General features: G+C 32.4%; 1 protein-coding gene across 4 annotated transcripts in view; it reads left to right on the top strand.

The window, feature by feature from the left end:
* Positions 1–16,632, top strand: part of DYNC1I2 (dynein cytoplasmic 1 intermediate chain 2) — a 54,751-nt gene that overhangs the window by 17,388 nt on the left and 20,731 nt on the right. For all 4 annotated transcript variants that reach the window (XM_069577222.1, XM_069577225.1, XM_069577221.1 and 1 more), the window contains exons 5-7: positions 5,698–5,813; positions 16,142–16,237; positions 16,464–16,626. In XM_069577222.1, the coding sequence (XP_069433323.1) occupies positions 5,698–5,813; positions 16,142–16,237; positions 16,464–16,626 (375 nt within the window). The remainder of the gene's footprint in view (positions 1–5,697; positions 5,814–16,141; positions 16,238–16,463; positions 16,627–16,632) is intronic.

The following is a 16,632-nucleotide window of genomic DNA, read 5'->3' as shown; positions in this document are numbered from 1 at the left end:
GCTCATTAATTTACATAACTTAAATATAGTATTCACTGTATTGAAAAATGGAGAAGGCAGTGGCACCCCACTCCAGTACTCTTGCCTGGAAAATCCATGGACGGAGGAGCCTGGTAGGCTGCAGTCCGTGGGGTCGTGAAGAGTCAGACACGACTGAGCAACTTCACTTTCACTTTTCACTTTCATGCATTGGAGAAGGCAATGACAACCCACTCCAGTATTCTTGCCTGGAGAATCCCAGGGACGGCGGAGCCTGGTGGGCTGCCGTCTATGGGGTCGCACAGAGTCGGACACGACTGAAGCGACTAAGCAGCAGCAGCAGCAGCAGTATTGAAAAATCCTAAGAATAATGTGCTAGATTGTGTTTAAAGTGTAGATTTGTAGATGTAAAACAAGAAAACGAGTATTTGAGTATCTTTAGGGATACGTGTTTTTATTTTTCTTTTTTAAATTATGAAAATATGATAACATTTACAGGAGACTTGGAAAATACAGAACAAAGTTACATATAGTTCCACTATATTGCAGTTTTTAAAAATACGTATTTTTAGTTGGAGATGCAATGTCAAACTCTCAAAAATTAGTAGAATGAACAGACAGAAAGTAGAAGGATATACTAGACCTGAAAAGCACTATGAACCAATTCAGCATAATTAAAATTTATACGATTTTCACACAACAGCAGGATACAAATTCTATTCTAGTTCCTATAGACTATAGACCTGGAGACACTGGAACATATCCAGGGACATAAAACAAGATGCAAAAATTTCATGGTCTAAAGGTATTGAAATCATACCTGTGCTCTCAAGTCTGTTATCACTGTGAAATTATGTTAGAAATCATGATCAAAAGATATATTGTAACAATCCACATATTTTCAAATGCAGTGTGACAGTTACCAAGAGAGATCTTTGACTTAGCTATTGAAAGCCTCAGTAAAGGTAAAAGACTGAAAGATCACACAGCGTGGTTGCAGAGAAAAAAGCATTTGAGAAATTAATTCAAAATGAGAAATTAATATCAAAGATACTTTTTTAAAAGGATATTTGTTTTTTTATTAGAGAATGAGTATAAGATTAATGGGAGAGAAAAATAAATTCTTTTTTAATGAGATGATATCTTTTTAGTCTTAATATATATGTCATCTCCTTTGAAAACCGAAACTAATTTTTAATTGTTAATTTTCAAGAGGACTAAATATTTCACTTTTTAATATATATGTACACACAGCGAGAAAACTATGAATTCCTTTAAATCATCTTCAGATTCCATAATAGAGAAATAATTAATATTGTTGATTAATTGGTGATATTGGCAGTGAAGTAATCGCATTTTAAAATATGTGACTTTTTAAAAGAATGCTAGAGTCTGAGAAAGAAAAAGAATGGATATAAATTGAGCTGGCATGATGATAAAAAATAAACAGCAAAATGCATGAAGATGTGTGAGATGTATAAACCTATACACTCAACTCCTTTAGCTGGCTAAGACAGTCGACGATTTCTGCACTTGGGGAGTAGGAAAAAAACATACTAGACGTTACCAAGTATGATATCAAAACATCTGAATCACAGTTTCTCAATGCCAAAAGTTTCTATTCGGCCTGGTGGTAATTTATGAATAAGTACGTAGGAGGCCATGAAAAATGATATTTCTGTAACTTTGCTGATTGGCAAGTTGCATATCATTAAGATTCCAGTTTACTTTCTCTGTCACTTCTGTTAACTCTGAGATTTAGATAACAGTTATTCAATGAATAATCCATGCTCCTTATTCCTTTTTTACATTCTTGATCAGTTTATCTCTTGGGCTTTTGATTATATGTCAGGATTATATTAAAATTTTAATTTATATGTCTGGAGATGCCTTTAATATAATCCCGTACTTTGTGCAATATGTTTTCAGTACTGGCTCTGTTCTGAGGTAGAGTTTTACTCTATTTTAGACCAAAATGACATCCTTAACAAGGAGCTCTATGTCATTGGTAACAGCTCGAACTCTTAGAGAATGTAAAGGGTATGTACAGAACATTCCTTGGAGAGCATCTCATAGAACCTCTTCTGGTTTAACAAAGCCTGAGTTTGTTGCTATTCATTGCTTAGTATAAAGTAAATCTTCACTGTGGCCTCTTTTTCTTTGTATACACACATTACCATTTAAATCCCAAAATCTTTCTTTATATTTTTAAAATGAAGCATTTCTCTAGTTCATTTGATTGCTTTTACTGTTAAGTTTATAGGCAAGTAAAGATTTCATTTCTTTTATTTAAATATTATAGTAGTTTTAGTTGTACATTATAATTTGTTGCATAAATGAGAAACAAATATATTTGACAAAGATGGTAGCACTGAATGTATTGTGCTTAACTTTTTAATAGGGATTCTAGCATCATATGGTACTATACATAATTATCCTACATGTTGGTAATCTACAGGAGTACCAGTGTAGAAAGGACCTTTTATTCTAGTAATGACCAAATTTTCCTTAAATCTTTTGGAAAAGATCCCGTGGAAGTTGTTTACCCAATAGGCAAGGCTAAACACAACCAAATATTTATTTAGGATTGATATTCTCCAAAAGCTTAGTTAGTTTAGATAAATTCTTGGAACATCAAATATTTTTCCTGGCAAAAAAAAAGTCTGCTTTTTCCTAGAGACAGAAATCTTTAGTTGCTTTCTAAAGCAGATGACATGTAAGCCCAAGGCAGTGCTTAACCCATAAATTACATAAGGGTCACATTTTGGAAACTTAAGCTATTTTGTATCCCAGTGGAATAGTCTTTGGTTTTCTTACCAAAAGGCTTATGTGTTGACTCATTTCCTTTACCAATATGACAATTTCCTGCACACATTTAATGCTTTGGGCAAGATTATGATATGTTAACTAAGATGTTTTTACTAAAGCTTTTTTCATTAGGAAACTTCAAATTTCAACTATGTGTATAGCCTAGCTTGTTATCATCCAAAAATAATGTGTTATTTGGGATGTTGGATGTTTTGTCTGTTCTTATTCCTTATTTTGCAAGATTAGTTTCTTATAATCTGAAAATACTGTCTTTTTTTAACTATTCTAGGTTGTATGTTTGCATTGCATGAACTAAAGCGTTTGAGTGATATCGTGTTTTTTTTGTACTAACCGGAACATGTGGTTTTTAATTGTGAACAGTACTTTAGCTATTCATAGAATGTATTTGCTTGACTAACTTATGGCCTTTTTTGCTAATGCTTCATGGTTGTCCTACAACCATTTAGGACGCTGCATTGGGATACAGATCCATCAGTTCTTCAGCTTCACTCAGATTCCGATTTGGGGTATTGAATAGATTTATTAACTTCCCTCTTTTATAGTTAATTTGACTCTTTGTGAAATTGTCCTAATTTTATTTTTCTTAAATTTCTAACATGCAGATAATACGAAGAGTGATATTTCACTGTGACACCTCATTTATCCTCTGTCATTAGTGAAAGAAATACGTATCTGATTTTATAGGTACCCTAAGTCTAAATTACTTTTAAATGTCTAAATTACTTTTATTATTGCTATATTTTTTTGTAAGTTTTTCTACAGCGTATTACAAACTTCCTAAACTTTTAAAAATACATACTCTACATGCAATCTTTTCTAGGTTACTCAACATGAAATTTATTTTCCTATATTAAAATTTCCTGATGATATTTAAGGTTTTGAGAGGAACAGAGCTGTCGGTTTCTACACTGTGGCTCCAGATTGCTGTTGATTTATTCATTTATTCATTTACTTATTTATTCTAGTCTCCAGTGCAAACTATAAATGTTTGCTTCTGCCACTGTGCCTGACTCCGATAGCTCTTTTCCCTTGATAGTTTGAAGCTTCTAAAACATATGTCCCTATACCTTTAGAAATTATGTCTAAGAGTAAATAAGCCTTACGTGCATGCTAAATTGCTTCAGTTGTGTCCAATTCTTTGTGACTCTGTACTGTAGCCTGCAAGGATCCCCCATCTATAGGATTCTCTAGGCAGTACTGGAATGGTTTGCCATGCCCTCCTCCAAGGGGATCTTCCCGACCCCAGGGATTGAACCCATATCTCTTATGTCTCAGGGCTCAAACTCACATCTCTTATGTATCTGGCATTGGCAGTGGATTCTTTACCACTAGTGCTACCTGGGAAGCCCTTAAATAAACCTTGAATTAGGCCATGTAAGAAAAGTATATGGGCTTCTTGTATGTTAGCTGGAAGTCCTCTGTGTGTTGGCTGCCCCTGAGGCTCCTCCACCCTCAACTGCTTGCTTGTTCTCAAGTGGCTTTGGATAAGTAAGGTATTATCTCCCCAAATCTATCCCTAAATCTTATTTTGTTTGTTGTAGTATTGTGATTTTTATCTATTAAACCCTATATGTACTTAGGTTAGTAACTTGTTCTTAATGTTGTTGACTCAAGCACTTTTTTCAGATATGAAAAATAACTGAAATTATATTTCAGATACGAGTAACTTATTTTTCATATGGTTTACATCTTGAAAATTAGAATATAAAATTTATTTCAGATTTTGTTCTTAGATTGCTAAGTTACTTCAAATCTTACTAAAATTTTCCATTTAATTCTTTGATTATGCTTTTTTTTCTCTAAGCTATTTCCAAGGTAGAAAACACATGAAAAATCTCTTGTGGCCCACATTTGGGACCTTAGAGAAAATTAATTCTTTAAATGTAGTAATTTTATTGAACTTTTTTGTACAGGATTTTGAAAAGGATGTTTGTATAAGAACAAAGTTATATTACCAAATATATATATATATATATATATATTTCAAATGTCCAGCTTTATATTCTTGTAAGACAGATTCATTATTGAGAATTTTGGGAGTTTGGAAGCGTGCTATATTTGGTTTAGAATTTAGACATCTACTGTAATAAAAAATTCCCCCAGATATAGAATAAAATAAATTTTTCTTTTGGTATATTTTCATTATCCACAACTTTCTTCTTCTGTTTGTCAAAAAATAATGTATTTCACTTATTTAAGATAGGAGTGACTTGAGTAATTTCATGATATTCAGAAGATATGTAGCTTTAGTTTAAATCTAAAATAATCTACACAATAGTTTGTCCATGTGTGAATCAAGGACAATATTGATCACACAGAGATTAGAGACTTAAAGTTTAAATATTTTATTTTATAATCTAGATTGACTGTATGCTTCTCAATTTCTGCAAAATACAAGTAGAAAAAGTTGTTTTCAACAGAAAGTTATTTTTCACTCTTAAAGCTGATGTCTTCTAATGGTGAAGGGAGACTAAATGTGCTATGAGTGAGATTCATATATTTAACTCTTAACAATTCCAGAATCATATCCCTGCTAAAAACATTCCTCATAACCAACCATATTCAGCAGTCTACTTTGAAATTCCCATCCTCTTCCTCTGTTATTACCCACACATTTGTTCTAAGAAACTAAATTATTTGCCTTTTTAAAGTGAAAAATAAACACCTTGAATGATTCAGAAATTTCTTTTGTTCTTGCTACCTTCTAATTCTTTTGTTAAAATAAAGCCAATTAATTGTTTATTTAAATATTCTTGAATAAAACAGGGGTTTAAATTACACTGTTGGATATACGATATTTAATTCTTACTTTTCCCAAAAAACATGGTTTGATGTAGTTAAAGTGTATCATTTGTAGTGTTTGAAAGTATTTGTGTTCACTTTATTCAGACGAGGACCTATTAAACTTGGAATGGCTAAAATTACACAAGTTGACTTTCCTCCTCGTGAAATTGTCACATACACAAAGGAAACTCAGACTCCAGTAATGGCTCAACCCAAAGAAGGTGAGTATCTGTCCTTAAATATGATTGTCATTAATCCCCATGTTAAATAAGGGGATTCTTCTTTTTTTTCCTTTGTTGTTTGGCATATTTTCTTAGAGGAACATTATAAAAATAATGCTTTGGGTTTCGATATTTATGTATTTTCTCTTTAGAGTTTGAAAACTTTTTCTTGTAGAATTTAATAGAAGTATAAGCTATATGTATGTTTTTAATTATGTTGGCATAAATACAAATATTTCCATTCTCATTTTGTTGTTGCTATGTGCTGCTTTAGAAGCAAAAAATAAGAATGTTCTGTTTCTGTGTCGTGAACATAATTCTTCCCAAAATGAGAATATATCCAATAGTAAATGAAATAATATAAATTATTTTCTTTGGTGCATACTATATTCCTATATACTGCCAGTTATCTGTATTAATGAACAAATCTAGACCTAATTCATAAACTTCCTATTTTATGATCTAAGGGGTCTACTATGTTGATTATATAGCAGCCTGTAATCTCTGTGAAACAGAAGGAATATACATAGACATTATATTGAATGTGGAGTCTTTTGTGTCTTAAATCAAAAGGAGCTGACCATTTTTACAGTGGGGACTAATTTTAAAAATCTCATTGAATAGCTAATGATTTAAGCATAAACTTAATATGATAGTTCTTGTTTTTCCAGGGGAAGCTAATAAATTTATGTTTGATATAAAAGAAGTTTACTTAAGATACCTAATACAGTTTCACAGTTTCTTATCTGAAACCTATGGAGTTGTATATATATATAGGGATTCAGAATTTTTTACATTTCAAAGAAGTAGTTAAGTACTATGTGTACCATATGTAAACACTCCAGCAGCATCTTGGGCATAAATATTCAACAGCAAAAGATATGAATATTCAAACTGAGTGAGATAAATAATGATTATAGATACCTTTACTTTTGGTCATGTTAGAGTTTACCACCAAAAGAATTATGGATTTTAGAGTTGATATTTTGGAATTGTGGGCCTATTGTAATCCTTTTAGCAGTCTGTACATAAAGAACATTTTTTTTCTCCTCAGCCAGAAAAATTTATTATTGTTTAATTATAGAATATCAAGCATAAGCACTTTATCAAATGTTTAAGTTAATTTATCTCTAAAATTTCAATTAAATTTCCACATTTCTCCATTAAGGAGAAGTAAATTAATATTCATTCCAGAAAACCCCGAGATACAAGTAAGCAAGAGTGGGGGTGGAGGGAATCCTTGAAATTCCTAGTTTATTACCAATGAAAATCTTTAAATTTTCATACTTATATATACTTCAAAAGAAAATGAGCCATTATAACTCTTTGTAGACTTTTTAAACTTAATAGTAGATCATCACATGTACTTTTAACAACTCTCCTTTCCTTGCCCCCTAAGGATGGACATGAAATAAATATCATAAACTTTTCCTTTGATTTTCTTCTTATTCCCAAAAGGACTTGACATTATCATGTGTACAATTAAACTCAAAAATTTTGAGGAAATTGGAATAAGTTTTTGTCCAATAGTTTTTTTTATAACTTGACCATGTGAATATACATTTCTATCGATACATGTTTTTCATTCCTGCTGCTCCATCAATTGGTAAAATAGCTTTCATATGTGCAAAATCCCTCATCTTACCAGAAAAAAACTCCTTGATGATAGATTTGTTTGAGGCATAAGCCATTTTAAAAAAAGAGGAAAGATAGTGCTGAACTACCAGTATGGAGAAAACTGATACTGTAGGATTCTATAATTTCCAGAAAATATTTTACTAACTAATATGTTCAAAGTACTGAAATGTCTGTCTTTTGGGAGCTATATTATTAGATATGTTAAATGAGAAAAGCTAGATATGTTAAATAGAAAGTAAACAAAAAAATGAGGGTACAGTATCTCATTTAAAAAATAAATTTTATAATAATATGAAGATTTACTTTTATTTATGAAATGTATTTTAGATTGTTTTAGAATATAAAGCAATTCTGAAGCAATTTTAGGTAATGCCTGTTGTAACACACCTATAATTATATATATCGTTTAAATGAAAAATTCCATTTTTAAAAAAAATTTTTCTAATTACTGTAGTATATCATAGAGAATTTAGAGAAGACAGAAAGAATAGGAAATATGCCTGTGATACCACTGTGTAGTACCCATTGTTAATATTTTGTTTCCAGTCTGTTTTCTATGATACATTTTTTTCAAAAATTATATATGTATACATATACAAGCACACATATGGTTTTATATTCTACCTGAAATTTTCATTTTTAGTTGCTTATTCTTGAAATGCATATAAATTTTAAAGTGAACATGTAATAATGTCTTTGAGCTAATTTGAATGTATAGCTACATAGTATATGACTAGCAGTTTTGTAAACTCTTTTTTTCCATTTTTATTTTGAAATTAATGGGAAAATTTTAAAGATTGTGATTTGTAAAGTAGGCTAATTACCCAGAAGTTCAAGATAAACTGTATTTTTTCACTTGAAAATTAGTTGCATGAGTGCTAAGTCACTTTCGTCGTGTCCAACTCTTTGCAACTCCATGGACTGTAGCACGCCAGGCTCTTCTGTCCATGGAATTCTCCAGGCAAGCATACTGGAGTGGGTTGCCATGCCTTCCTCCAGGGGATCTTCCTGACCCAGGGATTGAACCTGTGTTTCTTATGCCTCCTGCATTGCAGACAGGTTCTTCTATTTAGGGCAAGGCTTTTAGCAACCATCGTACTTCAGCTTTTTTGCCAAATTTTCCAGAACACAATAGGGACTATTTTCTTCTTCATTGCTGTAATGCCTGGTTTGGAGAGTGCATGATGTGTAGTGAGTACAAACTCAGTAAATATTTGGTGAAGGAATTAATTGCTTTTGCCTACTTAGGAGAATGATTTACTTACTTGAGATTTTTTTTTTCCCATGCCTTTTCTTGGGAAACTGCTGGGAAAATATTATTTTCCAGTGTTAATGCTACAGTAACAATATTGATGAAATTGGGTGAGAAAGTATAGTCTCGGTTCTTGATTTTAATATGACTATATCATGTTGTAATCATTATTTGCTCTTAGATCCATAAATGAAACATACATCCTCCCTTATAGCCTTCTCTGATTCCATGATGACCTAGATACAAACATATGCTGTTACTCTGTGTTCTGTGTATCCCTGTGAATGCTGTGAGCAAATTGGACCTGTTAGCATCTCTCAAATATTTTATCTTAGCTACTTGTTTGTTACAGTTCTTCAAACCTCATGTTTAAATTGGTGACTGAAAATTGTAACAGCAGAGTGCTTACTACATATCAGGTATCATGTAAGACACTTACACTATCTCTAATCCTGTTACCAAAACCTTGAGAGTTAAATACCAATTCTGTTTACATATGAAGAAGCTGAAGCTGAAAGAGAGCTTATTAAGGGTAAGATTCTAAACCAAGTTTGGCTGATTCCAACATATCCTTTCTCTCTTACGCAGTCACTGAAGCAGCACTTTCATTCTTTTATGATAGTTACCTGTGGTAAGAAATTCAATTTATATTAATTACAGTCTAGTACAAATGTAGATACAGATGTGTACAGAAATCTTTCGAATTTCAAAAGTTCATTTATGCCACTTGGGGAGTATGACAAACCCAAGCTCCTTCCCTGGAAACTACACTCAGCATCTCAGCAGAAAGCTGCCATAGCTTTAAACTGTCTCTGAGCATCTGCAGTATTTAGTCTGTGCACATGTTAACAAGCTGTGTCCTAAAGTAATCGCTTCTTCAGTTTACACCATTTCAGCTTAAGACAGTTTTCAAGGACTGCTCTACTTTTGGATAGCGGGAGGGGAGTCTTGTAACTGATACAAAAGTTTTTTGAAATAATACCTTCTCTGCTGTTACTGTATTTCATTTTTTTCATTGTTGGCCATAACTAAATTGTTGGCTTTGACTTGTAGTTTGAAGAACATTTCATTAAAAAGATAGCATGGCTTACTTATTTATTGGTAAATTTGCATCAGATAATATTTTATAGTGACTAGCTCAGAGTAATGAATAAACAGCTTTGATCTTTCATGTTGTTAAATAGAATTTTTCGTATCTTCACTAATAGAGGGTAAAAGTGGCAAGATACATAAACTGAGCCCAGTTTCTAATGGGTACACCTATGTACCACTCTATTTAAAATTTTCCTCTGTGGACTAGACTTAGATATTCATTTTATAAAGATCCATGTTTATTCATTTGCAACCTAACAAGAATTCAGGGATTCTATTAGTGTATTGGGTGTATGCTATCTACTTGATTATTTTTTTTTAGTTTAAGGTTGAGGTATATAGACCTCCTGTAGCTCAGATGAAAAAGAATCTGCCTGCCAAGCAGGAGACCCAGGTTTGATCCCTGAGTTGGGAAGATTGTCTGGAAAAGAAAATGGCAACCCACTCTGGTATTCTTGCCTGGAGAATCCCATGGACAGAAGAGCCAGGCAGGCTACTGTTGGTGGGGTCGCAAAGGGTCAGACGTCATTAAGCGACTAAGACTACACTACTACTGAGGTATATAAGTGAAGGAGAATGAGAAACATACTGTAATACCATGGGGCTGTCCTTAGCCTTTAGAACTATTTATAAAAATGAGATTTCCTGTCTGTATCATTACAATTATTTTCATGTCCAGGGCTCTTACATTGTTTCATTTCCCAATTTATGAAAGTTACAGAAAGAGGGGTGAAAAACCCCTACACTTAAAAGTTTTATAATGAGAACACTTTGTGCTTAACTCTACCTCTGCTTTTCCACTGGTTTAATACAGAGCTTCTCGAACTTAGCCTCCTTGGCTCTCATTTAAGAATATGTAATAAATTCCCAAACTCACTATGAGACAAAATTGTGAAATTCACAGTTTGAGTGTAAAAGACAGTAAATTGAACTTGGGTAGGCAGTGTAATTAGTACAGAAGTAATGTTAGTTATCAAATTGAAGATAAAAATTGGTCTTAGACTTACCTCTCTCTTTCATTTTTTAAAAAATGGCTGAATTTATTCTTTTGAAAAGCACATGTTCTTGCTTTCAAGTTTACTCTGTAAGTTGATAGTACCATTTGTGAACTGAGCTGCTTTGCTGTCTTAAAGCACCTACTGTGAATGAAATTGACTAGGAACATGTGACCTTAGTCAATTTCGCTCCCGGCAGGTAAAAAAAACTTCTCATGGCAGGAGTGTAATACCCATAGATACACGCCTGGAAAAGTTACTTTCTTCCCTTATCTTTTAGAAGTTTTTAACTCTCTTGAAAATGGCATTGTCTTTTCTTATTCACCAAAAATCATCAGCATGGATTTTTTGTTATTGTTGCAATTTTTAGACACAGATTTTTAAAGAGGAAATTCCAGAGTTTAATCAGCTTGTTTACACCTGAGGAAACTGAGACCCAAGAATGTTCATTGATGACCCTATGGTCACAATATAAAAGAATATCAGGCTACAGTCAGAACCTGGTTCTTGATTTCCATTGGAGTGCTATGTTTCTCATATCATTCTATTTTCTTATCTGTGTGGAGTTTCATAATGGTTTTTGGTATTGACTTAGTAATCATATTTTTCCTCAAGTACATGTTGATTAGAATATATAATGTATAGAAAAATGTTATATGTAAATAGCTCTTAATTTTTTATTACATGATCTTAACATCTGGAATCCACACTTCCCAAGTAGACTAAATTGTTAGGCCTTCTGGTTAATATTATTCTTGTCTAAAATGGATTAAAAAAAAATTTTTGGAATAAATAACATATGTAATACGTTTGTTTTAACCCTCAAAGAATCTGTGAGAATATAAAAATAATTGAAAATTGAAGCATTTGTTCTTAACCATGATTGAAAGACTTTAATCAGCATATTTAAAATTGTGGCCTCAGAAAAATGTAATATTTATGAGATCACAGATAACAGGATCTGTATTAATGATGCCAATACTGCCTAAATAAAAATTTGAATTTTACAAAAAATGAGACAATGTAGAGAGACAAATTCTGTGTTAAAATAAATGGTATAATTAAAGTATTACTCTCTTTTTATTTATCTCACAAATTAGCATTAGATCTGTATTCAAAATATTTCCTGATTAAAATTTTCCCTTGTTAAATATCTAAATTGTTAAGAAACAAATGACCTTGCATTTGATTCTAGATGTTTAAAAAAATAAAAGGAATGAATTCCATTGATACATTCCTAAAGTTTTGTCCTAATATTTTCTTAATATTGATTTTTAAAGAGTAAAGAATATGAAATTACGAACAAATGGATCAAAATGAAGTGATTCAAAAGGATATTGAACCAGAAAAGAAAGGATTATTTTGAAAATATTAAAGGAAAATCATTCATGTCTAACATGTAATTTTAAACTTATGATTGAAATATTTCCCTCTAATAGTCTTATTTTGAAGTTACTTATAAGTAGAATTTTTAAAATTAAATGATGTCTTTATGTGCAACACATTTTTCCTGATTTTTGGAATTCATTGGCAATTTCCTTTATAGTGAGTAATTATGCTACTTTGTAAATTAGGAATTCTTCATTAGATATTAAACTATTTTGAAATAGAGTACATCAGTATGATGAAACTAGTTAATAAATTTATAGACAACTGTTTCCTAAATAGCATTAAGGCACAAATGATACAGATTTTGACCTCATGCTAAGAATTAATTGTGATAAGTGATAGATTAAAGAGTATCAGTTTTTAGTGAGTATTTTCTAGGATCTTGCATATTCCTTGTTATGTGTTACAATATTTTTAAATAATTCAAAGTGTGCTTTGTGGCTTATTTGTAGATGTCTCTTTAACGCAGTGTGACATACAGATGAGAAAACTTGTTCTGAAGAGTCCTTCCTTCAGCTTAACAAAAGCCACCCATTTCACAGATGATTTAACTTTGATTAACCTACTCCATTGTAACAGATTATTCCAACAACTGGAATTTCATTCTTTCATGTTATTTCTAGGTGCAGCTTAATTTATAGACCGCTTTTCTTTCCATCTCACCAAAATACATCACAATTTTGATGTTAACTCAGTAAAAATTCAATGGTTCATTAAACCTAATGTTAGCATTCATTGACAAGAGGTTTGTCATTTTAAAAGTAACTGCTACTTTTATGCATTCTTTATTGCTCAGTTTATAATCTTAGATTCCCTGTCAGAGAAAGCATGGAGTTAACTACTTAGCATATTGCAATGAATATTCATCAATAAATTGATGTGACATGGCAGTCACATTTTTCAGTCTTCCTGCTCTGTTGTAGTGTTTTTCAGTTTTAAATATATTACGGTTTATCATATAATAGGGACTAGCTTAGAGAATCTTTAGAATTGTAATATATTTTTGGTCATGTTAATACTTTTTTAGTAGCTAGTTGTATTCATTTTTAATAAGAGTATTTGTTTCAGAGAACAGTCTAATGATACTGATGTTTGGCATTGTTTTGCCAAATATTTGGTATGTGTAGATAATCAGCTTAATAATAAAAATATTTTTAAAGCAGATCATTTTTGTAATGTTCTCGGAATTTTTCTTAGTGTTAGCCATTTAATGAAGCTTGATTCTTAAGTATCTGAGTTTTTGAATCAGTTTTTAATTTTAATTTGAGTCAGTTTTTAATAGAGTTAGTACCTTCATTCTAAAATAAAATCCTAAAAACAAGTATTAAATAGATTATAGTCATCATTCAGCTGCAGCTAAACTGTATGGGCAAATAAGCATGACAAATGCCATGAAGAAGGCAGAGTTAGATCCCTGTCTGCCATACTTCATCTACATTTTAAATTTTAAAAGGAAAAGAGTGTCTGTAAGCATGATCTTTTCTGTTAAATGTGTAGATTATGAGGTCACTTAGCACTAAAGTACTGACCATATGCATTATGACAGGAATTTGACACCTGTCATTGGAAATGGTACTTAGAAGCCGTATAATGCAACAAAGTTGAGGGAGGAAGATATGATGTGGATAGGAGGCTGTAATTTATAATTCACAATGCTTCAGGATGACCTGTCCAGGGTGACTCAGATTCCCTGTCTTTGATTTTAGGATTTACATACAGTGAACTTACTAGTCAACAAAATTGATAACTGATGGTATTAGAAGAAAATGGAAAAATACATATTTTCAGACTTAATTTTTAATTGAAGTAAATATCTTGTTATTCTAAAAGTCAGCTTAAGTGTAATTAAATTATTTTCATTACATTATACTGGTAGGTGACTTGATGGTAGAATTTCATCATCATGTTTGAGCAGTGCAGTATAGAATTGTTACCAGATACACTGTTCTCAGATTAATAATCCATTGTATATGAGAATTCATCTAAAAGGGAGTACTGTCTTTCTGTTTCTCTGTGTGATTATTTTGCCCCCAAAAAAGCTTTCATTTTTTTAAGTAGCACAAAAGCTGTAATTGGCATGCTTTGTAAGGAAGTGTCAATGTGCAAGAGAGTGGCGATCACTAAGAATTCTTTTGCGTGTTCTTTCCCCTTTGCACCACCGCCTCCTCAGCGGGGTCACTGAGATCACTAGCTTTTCTTGAAATGGCCATTTTCACTGGCAGGTGCATTATACCCTGTATTTTCAGATTGTTTTTCCATTCTGAATGTTTGGCAGGTTGATTGCTCTGGCTGCATTGACGGAGAAAGGGCTGACAAATGCGGTTGGGCTGGCTGAAAAGACAGTGATTACTGTTTTCCTTTGTGGCTGATTGAGGCCCTTGAAAGGAAAAATTTTAACCTTCACCATTTGGTTCAAAAGTATGAGCATATATTGAAATCATTCGTGCCATTTATCCTAGTTCTGTAAACTTGTCAGAACGTAAAAATCGCTCAATTTCAAGTAATGTAGGATTGGCATACGTCATTATCATTTTGATTAAGTTGGAGGTTGTATCATTGTGTGCATTATACAGTGTCATTTAAAGCTTTCTTTCCTGAAGGTACAGTTATATTTTTATTGCTTATACTATAGAGTTAGAAAGATTTTCATAGCTTTCCAAACCTAACACTGTGTGTGTGGTTTGGCAGCTGGTGTGGCCTACAAGCCGCATTTTGTTTGCAGGGTAAAGGCTTATCTGGAGGCCTCCTGGAGTGTGGGTAATTGCACAGGCTCGCCATTGGGGAGAGACAGGATTGGAAGCAGTCAAGCGGAAGAATGTTATGCCATCCCATTGCCACCTTGTAGCAGAAAGACACAAGCCCAGCAGTGCCATCTGGTTGTTGCTATCTAGTCAGCTGGCCTGGCTGCTGGGACCATGACTTGGCAGCTGGTTCCCATACTACCATTCTTTTGTGTATGTCGTATGTTAGTGTGTTTTAGATAATTTTGAACATGGGTCGGGGAAATGACTATAACAAGGAAAGTCCCCTGATTGAATAGGCTCTCATTACTTGAGATGGACCCTGCCACAGATGCCTGCTTGCCATTCCCTCATAGATAAATGATGCATCTGTTTAGGCAATAAAAATAAGCATTTTCTTCATAAAAATCCATCTCTGTATGTAGTGAAAGAGAAGGTATGCAGAGTTGTATGTTCTATAACGTTTTAAAATAAGTAATTTAGTTATTTCCTGGTTTGGTTGTATAAGAGGAGAGTTAGTCATTTTTAAAAGTCTTATAAACATTGTCTGTTGTCTCAATGTGTATTTTTATTCAAGTTAAGAAAACATTATTTTAAGTGCTTATTGCCACATCATATAACAGTAGATAATGAGACTTGCATTTAAAATGACAGAATAGAAAATGTGGTCTCGTAGCTATTATCTTTAAAATCTGCCTCTCAAATAGCAACCTGAGAGTTAATGTAAGCCGTCTTTATGCCATATGAAGATCCATTAGACACTGATGGTTTCAGATCACAAGTAAGCAGCCAACTCTGTAGGCTGTTTTAGACATTTGATTTTCTTCGTTTTACAGCATTAATGTGTCAGCATGCTACATAAAACTATGTAGGAGTTGCATGTTGTTCTGTCTGGAATGATAAATGCTTGCAAGCTTTTAGAGATTTACATGAGGAACTCATCCTAGTTGCTTATATATCTTATTTCAGTTTATGTAGCTACAGAATTTGATATGGCTGTTGCTGACTTACCATGTTAGGTATGTATAAAGAAGTTCCACTTAATTCTTTTAAAAAAATCGTATTGATAAAATTTACATTATTTCTACTCATTCTATCTTATGAGTGGTTCACTTGTGCTTTTACCTAAAAAGTTGTGATACTTTCTGAAGTAATTACCTCAAGAGCTTTCAGTTATTCTCATAAAAATAATTTTTGTGTTACTGTTTTGTTTTTATTCAGATGAAGAAGAAGATGATGACGTGGTGACTCCTAAACCACCTATTGAACCTGAGGAAGAGAAAACTTTAAAGAAAGATGAAGAAAGTGATAGTAAAGGTATCTTAAAGAATTTAACTTTTAAAAAAAGAATTTAAAAAATTTTACTGATTCCTGTTAAGATTGTTTTTTTATTATTTATACACTAAAGTAGAATAAAATGCTCTAAATCAAAGAGGTGAATCTGCTTGAAAAATGAGTCGCATTCATTGATCCAAATTGTGATGGTGAGGTGACATGATCTGAGTGGCATATATCAGACTTTAGAAAAACATTTGTTTTCCAGCTCCTCCTCATGAGCTGACTGAAGAAGAAAAGCAGCAAATCTTGCACTCTGAGGAATTTTTAAGTTTCTTTGACCATTCCACAAGAATTGTAGAAAGAGCTCTTTCAGAGCAGATTAACATCTTCTTTGACTACAGTGGAAGAGATTTGGAAGACAAAGAAGGGTAAGA

Source organism: Ovis canadensis, chromosome 2, assembly GCF_042477335.2.
Source record: "Ovis canadensis isolate MfBH-ARS-UI-01 breed Bighorn chromosome 2, ARS-UI_OviCan_v2, whole genome shotgun sequence".
NCBI classification, from domain to species: domain Eukaryota; kingdom Metazoa; phylum Chordata; class Mammalia; order Artiodactyla; family Bovidae; genus Ovis; species Ovis canadensis.
Note: the sequence above shows the minus strand (reverse complement) of the source record. Positions and strands in the feature narration are given on the sequence as shown.